The sequence below is a fragment of the Hylaeus anthracinus genome, unplaced genomic scaffold, assembly GCF_026225885.1.
Source record: "Hylaeus anthracinus isolate JK02 unplaced genomic scaffold, UHH_iyHylAnth1.0_haploid 5, whole genome shotgun sequence".
Lineage (NCBI taxonomy): Eukaryota > Metazoa > Arthropoda > Insecta > Hymenoptera > Colletidae > Hylaeus > Hylaeus anthracinus.
The window spans coordinates 9943017-9961391 of NW_026535322.1; the positions used below are offsets into that span (position 1 = coordinate 9943017).

The following is an 18375-nucleotide window of genomic DNA, read 5'->3' on the forward strand; positions in this document are numbered from 1 at the left end:
CTTTTGCGATCTGCCTAAACTCTTGCTTTGCCTTTTTGGAACATCAATTTCTTCCTCATCAGAGCTGGTCACAAAACGTGACGACAAATTTTGCGATTTACTTATATTCCTGCTTTGCCTTTTAGTAATATCATTTTTATCTAGTGCCTCTTCATTTGGTATAGCCGAAGTGGACCGCTTTTGCGATCTATCTAAACCTTCGCTTTCTCTTCCCGAAACATTTTGAACTTGACCTTGTTGATTCTCATCTGTGGTAGGCGAGGCCGATTTATTTTGCAAACTAGCGAAATGTTTGCTACGTTTCTTTAACGTGGATTCATCTTTTTCTGATTCCAAGTCGGTCGTACCACGTTGTTTTTGATTCTCTAATCTAGTCCAAGTTCCAGATTGTGTTTTCGTAATGTACTCATCATCCTGACTCGAATCATTTGGAATTTTAGCAGGTGATCGTGTACGCGTGTTATCTGTTATGCTTTTATCGACTTCTGGTACATATTCTTTTTCATTTTGTGAAACTGATTTCCGAATTGAGCTCTCGTTACAATGGATTCCACTGTTAGCATTTGTATTATTCTGACTTGTATGTTTCTCTTTGGACTGTTCAATAAGACTAACAGCGGAGTCAATCGATTGCTCCTCTTCACTGTTACCGCTGCGAGAAGTAGTTGCAGTTTCTGGAGCAAGCATTTTCGATACGTTTGAATTTATTTTATTACTAGAGTTTATAGTATCATTATTATCTACATTCAATGGCCCTGAGTATTTTAGTAGTACATTTTCCATACTGTTTCTGCTGCTCTCATCGCTGACTAATTGGCGCTCTCTTATCTCTTTGGAGTTCTCATTTACCAAATTTCTTTCCCTTGAATGATTAACGGAAGCTTTTGATCTCGATGTCTCGTGTATAATACTGTCATCACTTTCCTGGAGAATATCTAGAAATAGATTACGTTTTCGATTTTCGCGTAATCTATTCAAAAATACTGATTTCTTTTTTGGTGGATCGTCACGTTGGCTTGTATTCGAGGAATCACTGGAGTCAACGGAAGTTATATTTCTTGATACAGGTTGCAAGAATTCGACTGGATTATCCGCTGCTGATGCCGAAGGTCTCTTGAAAGTTTTTGTCTCTGCTGCAATACTCTTCCTCGTTGACTCATCTGTTTCATTTTCATTTACAATTTTATTATGTCGGTTTAGAAACTTTGATTTTGGTTTTAATACAGTAGTTTCCGCATCGCTGGCAGTACTGTCCTTATTGTTATCGCGCGTATACGCGAAATTATTGTTTACTACTGTGGATTGCGAACTTGATGCAGAACAATAATTTTTATTTTCAGGAGATACAGTACGATGATTGTGCTGTGTGCTATTAACAACGAGGGTTGAAGCTGTAGCAGGCGGATTATCATTTGTTGAAGTTAGCAACTCTTTAGTCAAAGATATTCTCAAAGACTGTTTCTTCAATGGACTTTCTAACTCATCTGTGTTTAAAATGTCATCAAATACATTTGTATTCTGATCCTTGTATTTTTTACCAAAAATTCTAGGCCTCACTTTTACAATGCTTGTGGTTAAACTATGATTCCGACTACTTCCTTGGGAGTTATTTAATTGTTCAGCATTACTAAGAGTCTTTTCCACTGACACCGAACTATGTATAGAGCTGTCTCTCATAGATTCTTGCCTGGGTTCTGGCAAAATTGCAGTTTCAAAATTATTCAAAACGTCTGAAAATGCGTTATCTCGAGAATTCATTGCCTTTGACTGTAACGTACATTTTCTTTTCACAATTCTAGGTTCCCCTTCGGACTCTGATGTTGATGCTGTATCAGTTCTACCTAAAAATGATATAAGTAATATAAAATAAAATGAAATTTATCTTGTAGCAAGAGCCTAGTGTTAATACTGTACCTTCTTTAGAATAATCCTTAGTAGCCATAGGGGTCTTGGAATTATTTAATGATTCCAGAATGTCCCACCATCTATCTTCGACTGTGTTGGGTTCTATGCTTGAATCAGAATACAAATAACGACCCGTTTGATTCAAAGTATCGGAACCCATAGATGGTCGCACTGTTGTATTATCTAAACCTTGCCACCAATACGGATACTCTGAAAAATAATGCAATGAGTTAGTCAACAACGTAAGTACTTAACCTACAAAACGTTATGAGATATGTACACGTACCCTCGTCTAAAATGCCCGTATTAGGATCCAGAATCGCGGAACCAACGCTCAATCTGCTATATCTGGATGGACGTCTATTTAAACTTTTTCGTTGGGCCATAGCTAAACTTATTCGAAAAATGTTACTCTCCGAATTGCTCCGAATCACTAGGTAAATAAAAAAATACGTTACTACATGTTGGTAAAATCTTCTTCGCACATGCCACCAGAGGGCCAAACGTCATAACGCAGAATAATAAATAATAAATTTATTGAAAAATGAAGTTCCTAGACTCCTCTAAGATCGGTTGTAAAATTGATGGCTGTAAAATAACATCCTTTTCGATTACTTTAACGTATATTTAATTTTTTTTATATAAAAATACAGTTTAGGTTTTTAATAATAACGAGAGTGCACTCTGTTAGTAATCGTCAATTAGATTAACTTCATGCCTGGTAAATAAATTATGATTTTATTTAACACATCGCATCTTACACACCGCTGTTTCGAAAAAATTCATTCATTTATCGAATATCACGATCGTTCGTATTTATTTTATGCTATCGAAGGAAATCTTTTATACACGGTAGCGATTCCTTTGAACATTATATCTATATCTCTCTATATATATATATATATATTACGTAGCTTAGAAATTAGTAGGATAACTCTTTCCCAGTATATAATGTGTATAATATATATAAAACATTTTATACAATATCTCGGTAATTCTCCATTTACGAGTGCCATTGTTATCTACAGTTGACATGAAAATGAAATATGTAATGAGAAACTCGTTGAATAAGATCTATTTTAAAAATAATGTTACAGTTGTGGAAGATGCCGCAAATACTAACTTTACTTATGTCTCAACGTAAAGAATGTATCCCAAATCTTATTTATGATGTATACATGAATGAAAACAAAACATTTAATCAGCCTTGGATTAATTTCTTGACTCGATAATATCTCTACTTTGCTTTCGCAGAAGAACGAGATCTGAGATTCTTTTTAGTCGCCTGATCGACTTCTGGCAAATCATCGTCTTCGGAGACAACGGATTTCTTCCCTGGAAGGATATAAATTTAATATTTCGAGATGCTGATCCTGTATATAAAGAAACAAGAGAATTTTTTAAATTTCTCTCACCTTCCTTCTTCTTCGGTTTTTGCTTTGTTTTCACGGTTACTTGTACGGGAGCTGAGTTCTCGCGAGCGCGCTTCATTTGTCTCGCGATAAACACATAAGAGAGATACGCTTGGAAGACAACGATAATACTTAAAGCTGAGAATCGTACAGCTGGAATATTATAGTTCCCAGCAGCATAATCGAACGAACTTTCCAATTGGTTCAAGCCATACAGAAACACCAAAGTTGCAATGGCGAATGTTGCAACACGTACGGAAACGTACACTGTGTTCGCGACAAGAAATGCCACTGAAATAAAATAATTTCACGATATTATTTTGGGTCGACTCTGGTATAAAATAGGATTACAATAAAATAATACTTACTTTTCGTTAGCTTTTCCTTCTTACTAACAAAATGACCAATTCTGGCTCCGTGAAGCACAGCATCTCCTAGGTAATGCAAAACTAACAGCAAGACTCCTACCTGCTGGAAGCTGTTGAAAATATGTACATTTTCAAAGACTGTAACGAGTTATAGTACGAGTATAGTACGAGTTAAATAAAATTTGATATCATACTTAAAGACATATGCTGCAAGTGTAAATAACAATCCAATGGTAGCTTGAACAACGCGAGATGGAATATCTTCCTTCTTTATCCTCTGGAAGTACAATTCAGGGTAGCAGTGCAGCCAGTAAGCAAGCTGGCCGATAAAGAAGAATTTTGAAAAGAAGGTCATCGGCACAGGATAGTCTTTCCACAATGAAGTTATATTTAATAGCATTTCTTCTCTAGAAGGATACAAGTTTGTATTAAATCTAATAGATAAGAAGGATTATTTATCTCTTACCTGATAATTATGTCCAATCCCCATATAGCGAATACAGCATAGAACAGAACATGTTGACTAGATTCGTTAAACTTGGCAAGCTTTACTTTACTGAGGTGAAGACGTTTTGAAATTTTCTGAAAGAGACATACACCAATTAATTATGTGCAAACATTTTGAAGAGGAATTAGTTGTAGCAGATATGACTTACATCAAAGATATATTCTTGAAACACGGCGTGGATTACAATTGTTATCAAAAAATAAAAGAATACAGCACATGCATCTGTCCATCCGATGGTATATCTCACTGGCAAGGTTGGATTCTCCGCATCTGAAGTTACATTGTGATGAATGGCAATGAACATGTACGCCCATGGTGATGTTGCCTAAAATGTGTGATAAACAATATTAATAAAAAGAAAAAACTAAATACATATCACAGAATATATTATGAAGATAGAAAAATAAGTTATGCGACATGCTTAAGTATTAATAAAATATCAGAAATCAGATACAGTCTTATCTAAATCTAATTTATCGTGTATAATTCGATCAATCGTTCAGCACCGGCAATAACGAGTAACATATGGTTATTCTGTCGACGGCAAATAAAATGAATAAAATGTATTAAACGTTCGTCGAATGAATGTAGATTACACTCGTTCGACTATGCTAAACGAAAGGGAGAACAGCACGAAGAAAACAGACGCATGAGGTAAAAATGTTATCGACGTTTGAAAAATGAGACACTGACCTGCACCATTAGACCAGTCACGAAGATCATAGCCACGCACGAAACGATATCTCCATGATTTTGAATGACAAACTCATGGCTGAATATAGGAGGATTTTTATTTGAACCTTTGCGGCCCTTTATCGCAACCATTTTTACAAGAAAACCACCGTTTCCTTGGACACACGATGGTCAATCACCTGCAAGAACTGTCTTAGTCAACAGACCAACAGACTTTGAGTGACTACTGGACTGGTAGTGGCATTCACGCTACAACTCACGATCCAATTACACTGACAGAACACATACCAAAGCAACGGGTGAAGTGACTGGCCAACGTTGCACTATGTGGCGCTTTCTGTCTTTACTTGTGTCACCAAGTAAATCAATACAACAACGAAAATTTTTCGCCAAATTACGAATATCGTAGGTTTATTCTATCTGTATATTATCGATTAAAAGAATCACTTTTTACGCTGGGATATTAATCATTTTAATGCGTGAAATCTCGAGCGTAGATTTATACGGATACTGTGTTGTTTTCAAGCGCGACAGGAATTGCAGCGTGGAGGTGTCTGGTACCATTCGAAATTGCTGACTTCTGTACTTATAAATTTCGAACTTGTCGCAAATAAAACAGCTCTAAATCGCACTGAAAGAAGGGGGGAACGTTTTATAAGATACACTTTATTGAGAGTGTTAGGTACATTTTTTAGTGATCACGATATACTAATACGCATTTATGCATTTGTTTCTAAAATTGTGCAATCGTCACTATTAATTCCGTGAAATGTTGAACTATCGACGAGTAAATATAATATAATACGCGACAGTAAAGTGAAAATATACATATTCAACAATTCGATGTCGGGAGAAAATAATTTCTGTATGCTACTTATTCTGCCAGAGATAAACTGTAAATTCATTGATCAACAATGATTCGAAAATATACATCTGTAATCGCAAAAATAATATATATTCTTTCAACTTTTATATCTTTATTACGCTATTGGTTTAACCGTTAAAGGTATATGATATTAACGCCTGTGTAGTTTTGTACAATGTTGCTCATTGCATCAACGTGATTAAGTGATGGAGCACTCGATGTTTAGGTGAACATGACATACGACAAAAGTTCAAATTTACACGCGGAGGTGCGCAAAATACATTGTATATACTCTAGCTTTATTATTTATTAGTTAACGAATGACACACGTAACAGTCACTCTTTATTTCAACATCGTTATTTTTACCTACGTTTCGTATTACGATTTCGTTCAATTTTTCAAGTAGAGATTTAATCAGATGGTCTGCGAGTTCACCATCGACCTCCACTTTAACAGATTCGGTTTAAGTACAATTCAAGTTTCATTCATCGTCATTGCGTAATTAGGCCAGAATAAGTTTCTGTTTTCACAGTCGACGATGCGGAAAGATGACCTTCGGAAGTTTTATAGTTCCTTCGATGATATTTTCGCGAATGCTTAAAGATTTCATTACAATAGCCTTCGCTTATGTATACGTTTCTCAACATCTACTGTCTTTATATTTTTCTAAACATTCGCATCTGTAGCAACAACTTTAAACAAGCAATTTGCGCAATCTGTCTTTAAATACGTGTACATTTTCTTTTTTTCGTTAACCTAGTTTTGGATTCAATGACAAGTTATATATTACTATATTTTAAGTGCAATGGTCTCGAATGTACCTGGAAAAAGTTGACTTCTCGCTTTAAATAAACATTTTTATCGACTATCATTAGTTATGGAACTTTCGTAATACAAGTTCTCGCGTGTTTATTGTTAATCGACACTCGGCTCAATTGTACACGAAACGTATACATCCATTGTTAGTCGTTAGAAAATGTTTCCGTGTGTTTTAAAATCGGCAAATTTCTATCAACAATTATCTCTTATCGATGATATTAGGTAAGTTCACGAACACGAATGAATTCGTAAAAGGTCACGTTAGTACTATAAACGTCGTGAGCTTGGTTCTAGAATTTCTTTAGAAATTGTAAAATCTATAATACACTCAGGAAACAATTACGAAGTTTTAATATTCGTACGGACATCGCCGAGATAAATATATATGTGAAATACACGAGTACAATAATAACACGAATTAAATCTAAATACTCTTGTGGTCACAAGCCTTAAACCTTAGCAACATCTTTTAACGTTACACGCAACCAGTACGACTCAGGTTTTTGGTTTGCCTTAAGTGTCGACCGACGTTGCAAATTATGTTTTGAGGTAGACAAGTATATTCTTCAAATAGCTTTTCATAGCTATCGGTAAAGCTAAACCAAAGGGTAAAAGTTCTCATCAAAGGAAAAATGCCACGTTAAGTTTAATTTTATGTAGCGTGAATTCGCGCCCCATGAAACCTGTTAATTCGACTCGCTTGATTCATGGATGCAACTGAAAGTTTAACGACGAGTAGCACGATGCGTTCTAAAAGCATTTGTTATCCTAATCCAACTCTGTCAAAGTTATGTGAACAAATGTCATTCGCACGATTGCAACATGAAATTACTCTGACCGATGTCAACATTCTATGTAGATGAGTGTAACAAACGTGATGTCGAGTGATGTTAAGAGTAATCGTTAATATTCGGTACACATTAAAACTGGAATCAGTTGTCGTCATCAGTTGTCTTTATCTTTATCGTCACATTCAACTGTGGTTACGTTTTGTGACTATTTTTTTCTTTTTTCTTTCTTTTTAATTGTATTGTACCATTTGAAGATTATGTACTATATTAATTTTATAACTTCATTTCCCTTAATTTCGAGACATGATCAATGACAATAAATATTTAACACTGTCCGTTACAACAATATAATCTTTCATCATTATCAATGAAAAATGCCACGTCTAGATTTCCTAACTCGTTTTTATTTTCTTAAACTATGAAGGTATAGCTTACCTCCGCATTTCAGGTACTGTCTTTGTACCTACTTCTCACCTGAGTTTCAACCACGATTCAACATACACGCACACACATCCGCAAACCTCGATATGTTCGAAACAAAACATTAATTCGTATCTTTGATTATGGCAATGATGTGCAATAATTTGCTATTTATTTAGATTATTCACATTTAAAGTTCTCGGCGCGCGTTTTGTTAATAAATAATTAAACATACAGACGGGAGGGTGCGCGTACACATTGCGATTTTGCAACTGTCGATAAAATACTTAACTTACATTAAATCCTGCGGAACATTAGATTCCGCAAATTTAAGTTTAAAATTTGATCTCTCGACTTGTAAATAACAACGGAACAGGATTATCATAATGCCATACAATACTGTAATACTCTTCAATGAAATCTACTTTTTCACCAATAAACAATGTACAGTTTACGGAATATTACGTCACACCACATACCGTGATATGCGATTTGTAGTTTAAACGAGAGGCGGATCATTGTCGAGATCCATTTCTTCGACGGTTATGTAAAGTCCCTCTTCCTCGTACGTGGACTCGTGTTTTGCTAAAACTTTGAGTAATGGTCGGAGTTTCATCCACCACTGGTACGTTGGAATGCGATGCCTAAAATATTAATAAAATATTTTAAAAGGCGCCTAACATGATAGTTTTGAATCTACTTATGAATATAATATACATATTGAACGTATAATATACTCACTCAAAATTAGTGACGTCAATAAGTTCTACGAAGGGTGTAAATCTATACTGTCTTCGCACTATACCGATCATAACTGCAGTGTTGGGTTCCGAAGTTACCGTTTTACCGTCCGCGTCAGTACATTTCTTTAACTGTTCGGTGAACCATTCGACCGCTTTAGAACCCATTTTTGTACCCAAGTTACGGTCGAACGGAGTTGGCGAACCACCTTGTTGCATATGACCTACAAACAATTCGTACAGTGTTATACAGTATCTCTGTCAAGTTATAAAGTATCAACTATTAATTGCTTACCGATAATGTTCATCCTACAACTGAACAGACCCTTCCCTTCTTCGCTGAAGAGTCTCTGCATAAAATCTGTATTGTAATTCAAATTAGCGTTTTCGTTTCTTAGAATGAGACCTCTTTGTACACCTTCGGACATCTTAGCCGCCATCGCGATTACATCCTGATTCAAATCTTTGATATTGAACTTCTCTTCGAAAATATACGCCGCGTCGGCTCCGCCGGCTAATCCGGCTACTGTAGCTAAATAACCGCAGTATCCACCCATAGTTTCGATAATAAATACTCGACGTTTCGTACCCTGCGCCGACTGACGGATTCGATCACAGATCTAAAAATAAACGCGAGGATCAGCGTATTTGAACGTCTCATGATATTTCTTGCGGCATCTCGTTTCAACGTACCTCCGTAATTTCGTTCAAAGCGGTGTCACAGCCTAACGAAAATTCCGTTCCCGGAACATTGTTGCTGATAGTCGCTGGAATCATGGCAATGGGAATTTTAAATTCGTCGAATTTGTCTCTGGCATTGTAGAAGGTAAGACCCGTTTGGTAGCCCTATTAAAATGAAATTAATAAAACTGTTTTAAAACGAACTATTATCAAATGGGTTTCAACGAATGTTACCTCGAATCCTCCTATGATAAGCAAAGCTTGAATTCCAAACTCCTTGAGCTTCTGAGCAATCGCTGGTAGCTGCTCATCTTTAGGTGGTGTACGTTTCGTTCCCAAATAAGCACCACCTTGAGCTACCCACCCGGTAACAGACGGCCAATCCATTAATTTGAACTTCCCAGCCATGAGCCCTAATATTCCATCGCAAATCCCGTATACCTAGAAATACACGCTGTATAGGATTCGTACTACGAGAGCTAAAAGAAGATATTAAATAGCAAAGATACCTTGTCACCGCGATAGATACAATTTCTAACGAAGGAGCGCACCGCTGCATTCATACCACATGAAGGCGATCCTATGTGCATTACACCCAATGTATAGTGATCCTGAAACAGAGTTTCGCAATAATAGGATGGAAGAATATGCCTGCGATACATGCACCGTGCGCATAAAAAAAACGAACACATTCTGTAGTCTGATACATAATGTACAGCATTAATTATTGTACAATGCTTATGCTTGCTTCCATACACCTAGCAAAACACATTGTTACACACACAAAAAAAAAAAGAAAAAATACGTGAAAACACGGTAACAATAAATTGATGATATAGAGATGATTGACTCACTTGTCCACATAGAGTGAATTGCTAGTTTGGAAGAAAAAAGATGACAATGTTAGAAAGACTGTGCTACAAGGCATCGAAGAACGGTATTCAGCAAACAAAATTACACTTATAAATTTTTCGTAACAAATTTACCTTTGTTAATGTAGGGCCATTACTTTCCTGAAGCAACATTAAATTATACATGTAATAATGGTAATTCTCCACCTCCGTACATTTGTTAACCGTTAGAACTAAAAACCTTCGGAAAGTTTTCATCTTTCACCGGATATTTATTAAAATCAACATTCAATTGATCTGATACAAAATAAATAAATAAATAAATAATAAAATGCAGTTCGTTTAGTTTTTTTTTGTATTTTTATAATCGTTCGTTAAAAGTTTCGACGGAAGGTTTCGAGTTCGTAGTAATTTTAGTGGTAAGTGTGCTACGATAACGTACCTTGTGCGGATCGTGATCTACAGGTGCTTTTAGACGAGTCAACATTTTATACGTCTCCAGATTTCGAGCGAATCCTCTACAAATATTTTAAACGATATACGGTGCAATTCATAAACTTGAAATAAATGTAACAAAGATTTAGCTTACTTTCCACGAAGTTGAACGGCGAGTTCCCAATTTTTATCGGACATAGCTTGTGCCACTGCTTTCGTACGACGGACACACTCCATGAGCGGTAACCTGACAGCTTGATTTCCGTCCAATGTAACGACGCAAGCTTCAGTTTCCGGTGTCGCTTCCATCAAAGCCATCACGGCTTCTGCACCCATTCGGCACCCCTATGCAACATTATTAGGTTTATTCAATAATAATGTTCTGTGCTTCAATTGATCAGAATTGAAGCTGGAGTCAATATAAACAAGAAGTTATACTTCGCACTAACCAGAACTCTGTCGAAAGCAGATGGATTACCACCTCGTTGAACGTGACCAAGAACGGTAATTCTGGTGTCTTGCTGCAGTTTATCGACAACGACTTTATGAACTTTTTCGGCAGTGATTGGTTCGCCATTCCTGTCTACGGCTCCCTCCGCTACGATAATAATATTAAGCCGCTGTCCAGTAAGACGTTCCTGAAAAATAGATTATCCAATCTGAAAATCTGTACGCAAGCATCGAGAGATGAATTGTGTTAACAGTTAAAAGCACAAAGGCAATCCGCAGAATAACCTGAGCTAAAGGGGAAAGAATTTTAGATTTAATGCACCTATTAAGTGAGCATCAAATAAAATAATATCATTACACACAGGACTAATAGACAAAATATCGCTACACGAAAAATCTGTTATCGTTTGTTAAGTTCAAATGTATAACGTGCATCCGAAGTGTAGAGTATATAAAATGAAAAAGTAAAGCACAATACATAGAATAAGCTTACCATGATAAATAGACTGTACTAAAATTATCAAATAATATCTGTGTGCATCTGTCCCTAACTAGAAATGGATAAAGTATAAGTTTGAGAAAAGAATTATGGCTCTGCTTGTAACGTAGGTATACAATGAGGTGTACAGCTAATTTTGTTTAACCGTTTAAAAAATAACAAAAAAAAAAAGATGCGAACCTGCAGCAATTTTTTGCACAGCTTGCTTGGCCAATCCTGTTCAGGTGGCCACTCTGGGATGAACACAAAATCAGCTTCGCAACATATGGCTGCCACTAGAGCCAGGTAACTGTAATAGTATGTTATGAAAGCTAGCTATAAATATTATGATAATATGAGAAAATCAATAACTATAGTATATTAAGGAATTAATGGTTTTTAGATAAGGTCGATCAAAAATATAAAAATAGTTGGAAACTTCGAAAAGTTTCAACTTTGTACGATGTTCTCTTAGTATCTATAAACAACTATTACACGGAAAATTTTAATGTATCTGGTCGGTAATTAGCGTACTTTTATTTCTCTCTGCGTTATCTAGCTACATTGATGATGAATTAGCACGCGTTCAATGTAGATAATAGTGAATTTGATGGGATGTAATAATGTCTGGCCGTGATAACACTTTATCGTAGGTAGGTACGTCTGATTATGGATAATTTAATGATCTATCAAAAACGTGCCTGTTGCACAGCCTCGCAAAGCTCCTCGACCCAATCACCTGTCGGTGGTGCTTCAGGTATAAAGGAATAACATGCTTCTGAAGATAAACTTGAGGCTAACGTCAGATACCTGAAAGGCTCTGCAGCTTTATTATCTTTGCTATGTTAAATTAGTTTGTTTATATAATCGTAAAATTATGAATTAAAAATTGAATTCAGTATGTATTCTCGATCGTTCGATTTTGTGAATAATTAGGGGGGGGGGATAAATGTAACATGAAGTAGCATTTTTCTTCGTGACATTAACAATACAAGTAAGCAATCAAAAGTACACGAAAATAAATGCAAATCAAAAAATTTGTTACATTAAGTTAGTAAAAAGACAACAATGTGACAAAGAATTTTGAAAAATTCCTAATCAACATGCCTGCTCCAACTTTCTACATAGTTTATCAGGCCAGTCAACGGGGGGTGGCGATTCCGGGCAGAAAACATAATCTGCTTCTGCAGCTAAAGCACCCACAATTCCCAGATACCTATCCAAAAGTTCACCAGACTTACAAATACTATAGAACTGAATGTTATTTAATTTATTAAAAGCCATTCAACTGTGTATATCTTTTTGTTGCTGAAATATCAAACCTTTTCGAAACGTAACTAAGATCTCGGTAATACAAATAAATAAATAATATGCACTATGATTTAGGTCCTCTTAATAGGTATGCTTGTTTACGGTATATTCATTTAAACAGTATTAAAATTATTTTCTCGGAAAAAAAAGGTTTTCTAACGTCATATAACAAATAACTTACCCGCAATGACGACCCATAACTTCCATAATAAATGTTCTTTGATGAGAATACGCGGTACTAACGATTGCATCGATGCTTTCGATAATACGGTGCAACGCAGAATCGGTACCAATGGTCATGTCGGTTCCGCAAAAATCATTGTCAATCGATCCCACCATTCCGACAATATGCAAATGAGCAAATTTATCCGCTTGCTCCATAGTTATTTCACCTGACAAGAAAGGAATATAAGATGTCTGTAGCGATAAAAATTGGAGCACCAGTCGCTATATCTTTACCAGCCTGTGCTAATTCCTTTAACAAGTCAGCCCATTCTTCTTTGAAAAGATTGGCGCCGGTAAGGGAACCGTCGCCACCGATTACGACTAAATTTGTTATTCCACGAGTTACTAAATTTTTAGCTGCTTTCCTACGACCAGCGCGTTCTCTGAACTCTAGGCATCGAGCAGAACCTATTACCGTGCCACCCTGAAATGTACATAGAATTAGTATGGGGTCGCGATGACGTAACAATAAGGTATAATTGCATACGTACCCTATGAATGATGCAAGATACAGAGGACCACGTTGCCTCTACAATATTATTTCCGCCATCGACCATACCCTGGTAGCCCTCTTTAATGAAGAAAACTTTGCATCCTAAGTAAATACCCATTCTAACAACTGCTCGGACAGCGGCATTCATTCCTATAAAATGTATTGCAAGAGATGTATAACACAGCATCTGTACTGTTTATATTCTATTTGAGTAGTTCATTTTTTTACCTTGAGAATCTCCTCCACTAGTAAAGACTGCAAGCCCTTTGCCTTTATGACTACCAGGCTTTATAAATCTCTGTGCTCCTAGATCTTCCTCCATCTTGAGACCGTACTCCTTATGCACCTACAATGTAATTATATTTTATCAAATATTTGTTAGATTATATTTACGGATGATCTACAATGAATGTTGTTCACGGCAATGATATTTTATTGTATCGTTACTTTATTTATTTGTATCTTGTGTTCATTTTCAAATTGACCTCCAAAAGTATCCAAGGTCTCGGTACAAAAATCCATGGGAATATTCAATGGAATACCACGTTGACTTAGTGCAAACATCTAATAGAGATCTCTCTGAGCATGTTAACTAATATGCACTATATTCATTCTATGTTTAACTCACTTGCGGAAATGTCATAGACAGTGCCAAATTCTGCTTATGAAGTTTTCTCTTATTAATGTTAATACTTGATTGATTTGCAAGCAATTCATGATTTGAAAGGAATTCCCTACTAGGACTAGTACTTTTTGTTTCAACATTGTCTAAAAATTGTATAGTTTGCATGAATCTACCATAATTCTAATTCTAGTAATCGAGAGCTTATTTATAAACTAAAAATTTTTTAATATGAATTCAAGTTGAACACCAGGGATTGGAGCAATTATTTTATATCTCTACTTTATTAATTACTATGGAAATAGTTGCCGCAATAATTGCATGGTTTAACACATTACTTTTTGTCGAGGTTAAAGTATGAGAGGAATTTTCTTTTTCCAAGTTGTCCTTGGTCGTGCAAGTACACAAAGTGTCATTATAATTTACAGACATGTCTTGAAAAAAATATACGCGATAGAATTTAAATAGAAACTAAAATTAATATGTTGCAAAAGTATTTTTCTATGGCATGAATGCAGCACTTGATGTATTCAAATATGAATTTATCAGCTTCTGTATATTGTGTTTACACTGTGCTTGGGGTTTTTTGCAGTTTCGAATGTTTATGTTCGTAATATGAAAATGAAATGTACATGTGCAGTTTTACTTTAATAGTAACATCTATTGGGAAATTCGATAATGTTGTAATATATGACGTGAGAATCGTACAATTAAATTTATAGATTAACGGTACGTACGTACTAGGCGTCATGAACGAAACGAAAAACAACACCAGAAATTATTTTCTCAAAGGGCATTGCAACACAAAAGTTCCGCGGGCAGTCCTTCGTATTTTAAAATAAAATATCGCGTGTGCAAAGAATCAATGGAATCTGGCACGGTCTCAAAGTGCCGCGCATCAAAACATCAGAACGACAGCGATACACACGGTATAGACTATTTGAATTAGACTTGTCTAACGATAGGGATGAAATTCTGTATGAAAATCACGCGACGCAAAGTGTCGTTCCAATTTACAGAGGAAGCGAATCGATATGGGAACGTCAACGGGATATTTGAATTAACATCGAAGGCTGCGATACGAGAAATCGTCTATTATAGTGTGTATACGAAGTGATGTCACATTGTCACTGACAATCAGTCAGTGTGAATCGTTCGAAAGTTACAGGGAAAAGGTGGACGTTCGTTCGGCTTACCTAACGAAAATATATCCTGTTGCGACGGCGAATTGGAGCGTGGACGATCCTCTCGATATTAAATTCAATCAAGAACTCGCGGTTATCTGAGCAAGTGTCAGATACCGCTTCCACGTCTTGTGCCTGACTGTGCCTAACTGAACCGAAACCTTCGGTCTGAAGGTGACCTTTACGTGTGCCTTCTGTACGAACCCCCCACCAACGGACACGGGTGCTTCTCGCCACCCCACTCCGTGTTTAATTAAATTTAGAAGATGCACATAGATGGCGCTATCGGTCCTCCGTCCGCCAATGGCCAGGCTTTGCCGCTCGATCTCGGAAACTAATTTAAATCTTTATCGCTGTAAACAGATGCTTATTCACGTTGCATTTTCTGTATTTTCAACCAGCTGTCAGGGAAGATAGACGACTGTTTGGAAAGCATGAAAATAGTAGACGAACTGATCTCTCTGGGTTAACGGTGCGAAATAGCCTGTATCAGGGTTTCTCGAGTAAATGGAATTTATTTTATTTTTTAGATTTGTACGAACAATATACAGGGTGTCCCAAAAATGTTGTAACACATTGAATGAGGTGGTTCAGGAGGTGATTTGAAACAACTTTTTCCTTTACAAAAATGTCGGATGGGGCTTCGTTAAGGAGATATTAAGAGAAAAGTCCGGCCAATCAGAGCGCGCGTATACCGTTGGAGCGACCGCGGTAGCGAAGGCTACGAGCTAAGCGGTCGCGTCAAAGGTTCTTCGATGCACGTCGAGTCACTTGTTCGCGTACGAGCGCGGCCGCTCAGCGCGTAGCCTTCGCTACCGCGGCCGCTCCAACGGCATACGCGCGCTCTGATTGATCGACGTTTTCTGTTAATATCTCCTCAACGAAGCCTCGGACAACATTTTCGCTAAGGAAAAAGTTGTTTCAAATCACCTTCCGAACCACCTCTTTCAAGGTGTTACAACCATTTTCGGACACCCTGTATAAGTCCATGAAAGCTTCATCGACATTTGGTCGTTTGGGTTGATAAGTATAACAGAGTCAACACGTTGATGCGATTAGAAGAACTAGAGAAAAAAAAAGCTTCGTACTCAATGAAACCGTTAGAGAGGTTTGAACTAATGACTAAGGCTAAAGTAATCGTCGACGTTGGCGATTGATAAACTTTCTTTCTTTTGTATTAGTTTTCATGGTCGTATAGATTTGTCGCTAATGAATTAATTTCTTATTTTATTATGGCTAACTTTGATTTTTTAAAAAAATAACGTAGACGTATATCTCGGTGTCCGAAAATTAGGTTAATAGAAGATTCGATGAGTGGATCTACGTGCCTTTAAAAACGTACTTGAGCATACTCACCTTCTTCATTTCCTAGATTTCGTCATCGGGCATCAACGGCCCAATTCGAGATGGGAAAGTGCATGCTTCGTTTCTTGTTTCCGTTTCTATTTATAGCCACCATTTTTCTAGATCTCTGTTTGAATTTTTCTTCGATCTTACTCGATGTTTATTATGATACGATTAAGCTGACACTGATCTGTGATAATCCGGGCATTGAAACAAGCCTCTTTAACCAACTCCAAGAGTGATTAAAAGTAATTGATCCCCTGCGTCTATTCTAGATTTACTCGAATTATCGCTCGATCGCTGCGAACAGCAATCGATTCTTGATAGGTTACGAGAAAAAATCCTTGCAACATCTAACCGGGTCTGACGCAAGCTTTACTAGATAACGCCTCGAAGACTGGTGCTGCCAATGGCTCTCAACGAGCAATTAAAATAAAATTCTTACGCTTATTAAGTAGTTCTGAGTAGTTCGCGTTACTTGGTTTTACGTGAACTCGTATGACGCACGATTTCATCATTTTCACACGCAATCGCGATACCTCCCATGAAATTCGTATGGCGAAGAGAACTCAACTCTATTCGGTTGATCAAACAAAGATTTATCTATTCGTTATGAAATATTTATTTCTATAATTCATTTAGCAATTTATATTTGTCTGGTATCGAATAAAGGGCTGTTTATGTTTTTATTTTACGTCGTATGATTTAAACAAGAGGCCTGTAGATATATTTGGTAATAATAAATACTCGATAAGAATAAACTAAGTTGGAATTAAACCGTGTTTACCTACTATATTCCTCTTGATATTTTTAATTTAGTTGCCCCCTAGCAATAGGCAACTCGATACTCACGTGAGTCACAACCTCGTGTTCGTTTACAAATCGTTACACTTTATTGTAAAGTATCTTAATAAGAACTTGTTTAGAATAGGTACCAAACTAAACTTTACCTTCTCGACTTGTAATTTTGCTTGAGATTTGCTTAATACTTAGGGTGGCTGAATGCTTCTGTGACCAACTGTTAAAAAATACGTCCATGTTACATGCGGACGACACGTGATCGTATCAAGGAAATTCTTATACATTCTTATAGAGGTGAAACTCAGGCCTTTTTTAAAGTTCTAAGTACGCATGCGTCTTTTAAGAAGTATCACCGTGAACGTAGCTACTATACCTTAGCAATATCGGCATCGAAACGTGGTTAAATTAGAAATGAAATTCAAATAGAAACTCGATCCTTCCATCGTAAATTTAATTAGTTCAATTTTCTTTTTAAATTTTCCTCTACTACTTTTTCGTTCTTTAAAATAAATTCTCGCGAATTAATTTTCGAAGAATTAGATCCTTAAATGATTCGAATAAAGTAACGATTCAATCAACGATAGGATTGATTCATCGCAATTCCTACCCAGATGACAATGCTGAGGCAAGGCAACCGAGGTTATAGCGTTCTCTCAGACATTTTATCAGAATTTATTATTTCGTGTAAACGTTTATAATAATTATAATTTACAATTACGATGGTTGATGATAAATACAAATAGAACAACGTAAGTCGGGAAGAGGAAATCAGGGATGTTCTCAGCGGATGAAATAGGTTCTTTTTTTGGAAGTGGCTGTTTTTTTCGGAGGCTAGCTTTCTTCGACGAGTGGAACGAGATTTCTGGTGAAACGAGGGGCACAATAATCGGAATGAAAGACGTTTCGTCGTACGTAACTATAACCCAAGACGAATAAACATTTTGACAATCGATATATTCATTGTAAACTCTCGATACG

The 18375-nt window shown here is 36.4% G+C and overlaps 3 protein-coding genes across 7 annotated transcripts in view; all 3 read right to left on the bottom strand.

Annotated features, from left to right (window-relative positions):
- The window catches only part of LOC128895813 (dentin sialophosphoprotein-like), a 4651-nt gene extending 2265 nt beyond the window's left edge, over window positions 1-2386 (bottom strand). Inside the window, exons 1-3 of the mRNA XM_054158742.1 lie at window positions 2192-2386; window positions 1915-2115; window positions 2-1841 (exon numbers count right to left, since the gene is read on the bottom strand). Coding sequence (XP_054014717.1) covers window positions 2-1841; window positions 1915-2115; window positions 2192-2291 — 2141 coding nt within the window. The 5' untranslated portion in view covers window positions 2292-2386. The remainder of the gene's footprint in view (window position 1; window positions 1842-1914; window positions 2116-2191) is intronic.
- Window positions 2387-2611: 225 nt separating this feature from the next.
- On the bottom strand, window positions 2612-5169 carry LOC128896127 (translocating chain-associated membrane protein 1). The gene is made up of 7 exons (XM_054159342.1): window positions 4887-5169; window positions 4342-4518; window positions 4152-4267; window positions 3880-4092; window positions 3686-3795; window positions 3321-3608; window positions 2612-3240 (listed from the first exon to the last, which is right to left on the bottom strand). Exons 1-7 carry the CDS (start codon window positions 5016-5018, stop codon window positions 3143-3145), a joined length of 1134 nt encoding a protein of 377 aa, XP_054015317.1. The 5' UTR covers window positions 5019-5169; the 3' UTR covers window positions 2612-3142.
- A 363-nt stretch (window positions 5170-5532) lies between these two features.
- LOC128896119 (ATP-dependent 6-phosphofructokinase) lies at window positions 5533-17901 on the bottom strand. 5 transcript variants are annotated; one of them, XM_054159326.1, is made up of 18 exons: window positions 16609-17901; window positions 15265-15605; window positions 13675-13792; window positions 13445-13596; window positions 13188-13377; window positions 12910-13120; window positions 11619-11727; window positions 10939-11127; window positions 10644-10834; window positions 10497-10572; window positions 10190-10216; window positions 10058-10078; window positions 9713-9814; window positions 9438-9644; window positions 9216-9368; window positions 8818-9142; window positions 8524-8746; window positions 5533-8426 (listed from the first exon to the last, which is right to left on the bottom strand). In XM_054159326.1, exons 3-18 carry the CDS (start codon window positions 13766-13768, stop codon window positions 8282-8284), a joined length of 2415 nt encoding a protein of 804 aa, XP_054015301.1. In that variant the 5' UTR covers window positions 13769-13792; window positions 15265-15605; window positions 16609-17901; the 3' UTR covers window positions 5533-8281. The 5 variants fall into 5 exon arrangements, with proteins under 5 accessions (XP_054015301.1, XP_054015302.1, XP_054015303.1 ...); XM_054159327.1 differs by lacking the exon at window positions 11619-11727 and adding an exon at window positions 12525-12633; XM_054159328.1 differs by lacking the exon at window positions 10058-10078.
- Window positions 17902-18375: the final 474 nt, after the last annotated feature.

Excerpts from the sequence above, each read along its gene's own strand:
- LOC128896127 (XM_054159342.1), bottom strand. The coding sequence starts at position 5,018 with ATGGTTGCGATAAAGGGCCGCAAAGGTTCAAATAAAAATCCTCCTATA. Across the intron at positions 4,519-4,886 it reads TGACTGGTCTAATGGTGCAG|GCAACATCACCATGGGCGTA; the intron begins GTCAGTGTCTCA and ends CACACATTTTAG. Across the intron at positions 3,241-3,320 it reads AAAACCGAAGAAGAAGGAAG|GGAAGAAATCCGTTGTCTCC; the intron begins GTGAGAGAAATT and ends ATATCCTTCCAG.
- LOC128896119 (XM_054159326.1), bottom strand. The coding sequence starts at position 13,768 with ATGGAGGAAGATCTAGGAGCACAGAGATTTATAAAGCCTGGTAGTCAT. Across the intron at positions 10,573-10,643 it reads GCCGTTCAACTTCGTGGAAA|AGGATTCGCTCGAAATCTGG; the intron begins GTAAGCTAAATC and ends AAATATTTGTAG. Across the intron at positions 9,645-9,712 it reads GTATCTATCGCGGTGACAAG|GTATACGGGATTTGCGATGG; the intron begins GTATCTTTGCTA and ends GTGTATTTCTAG.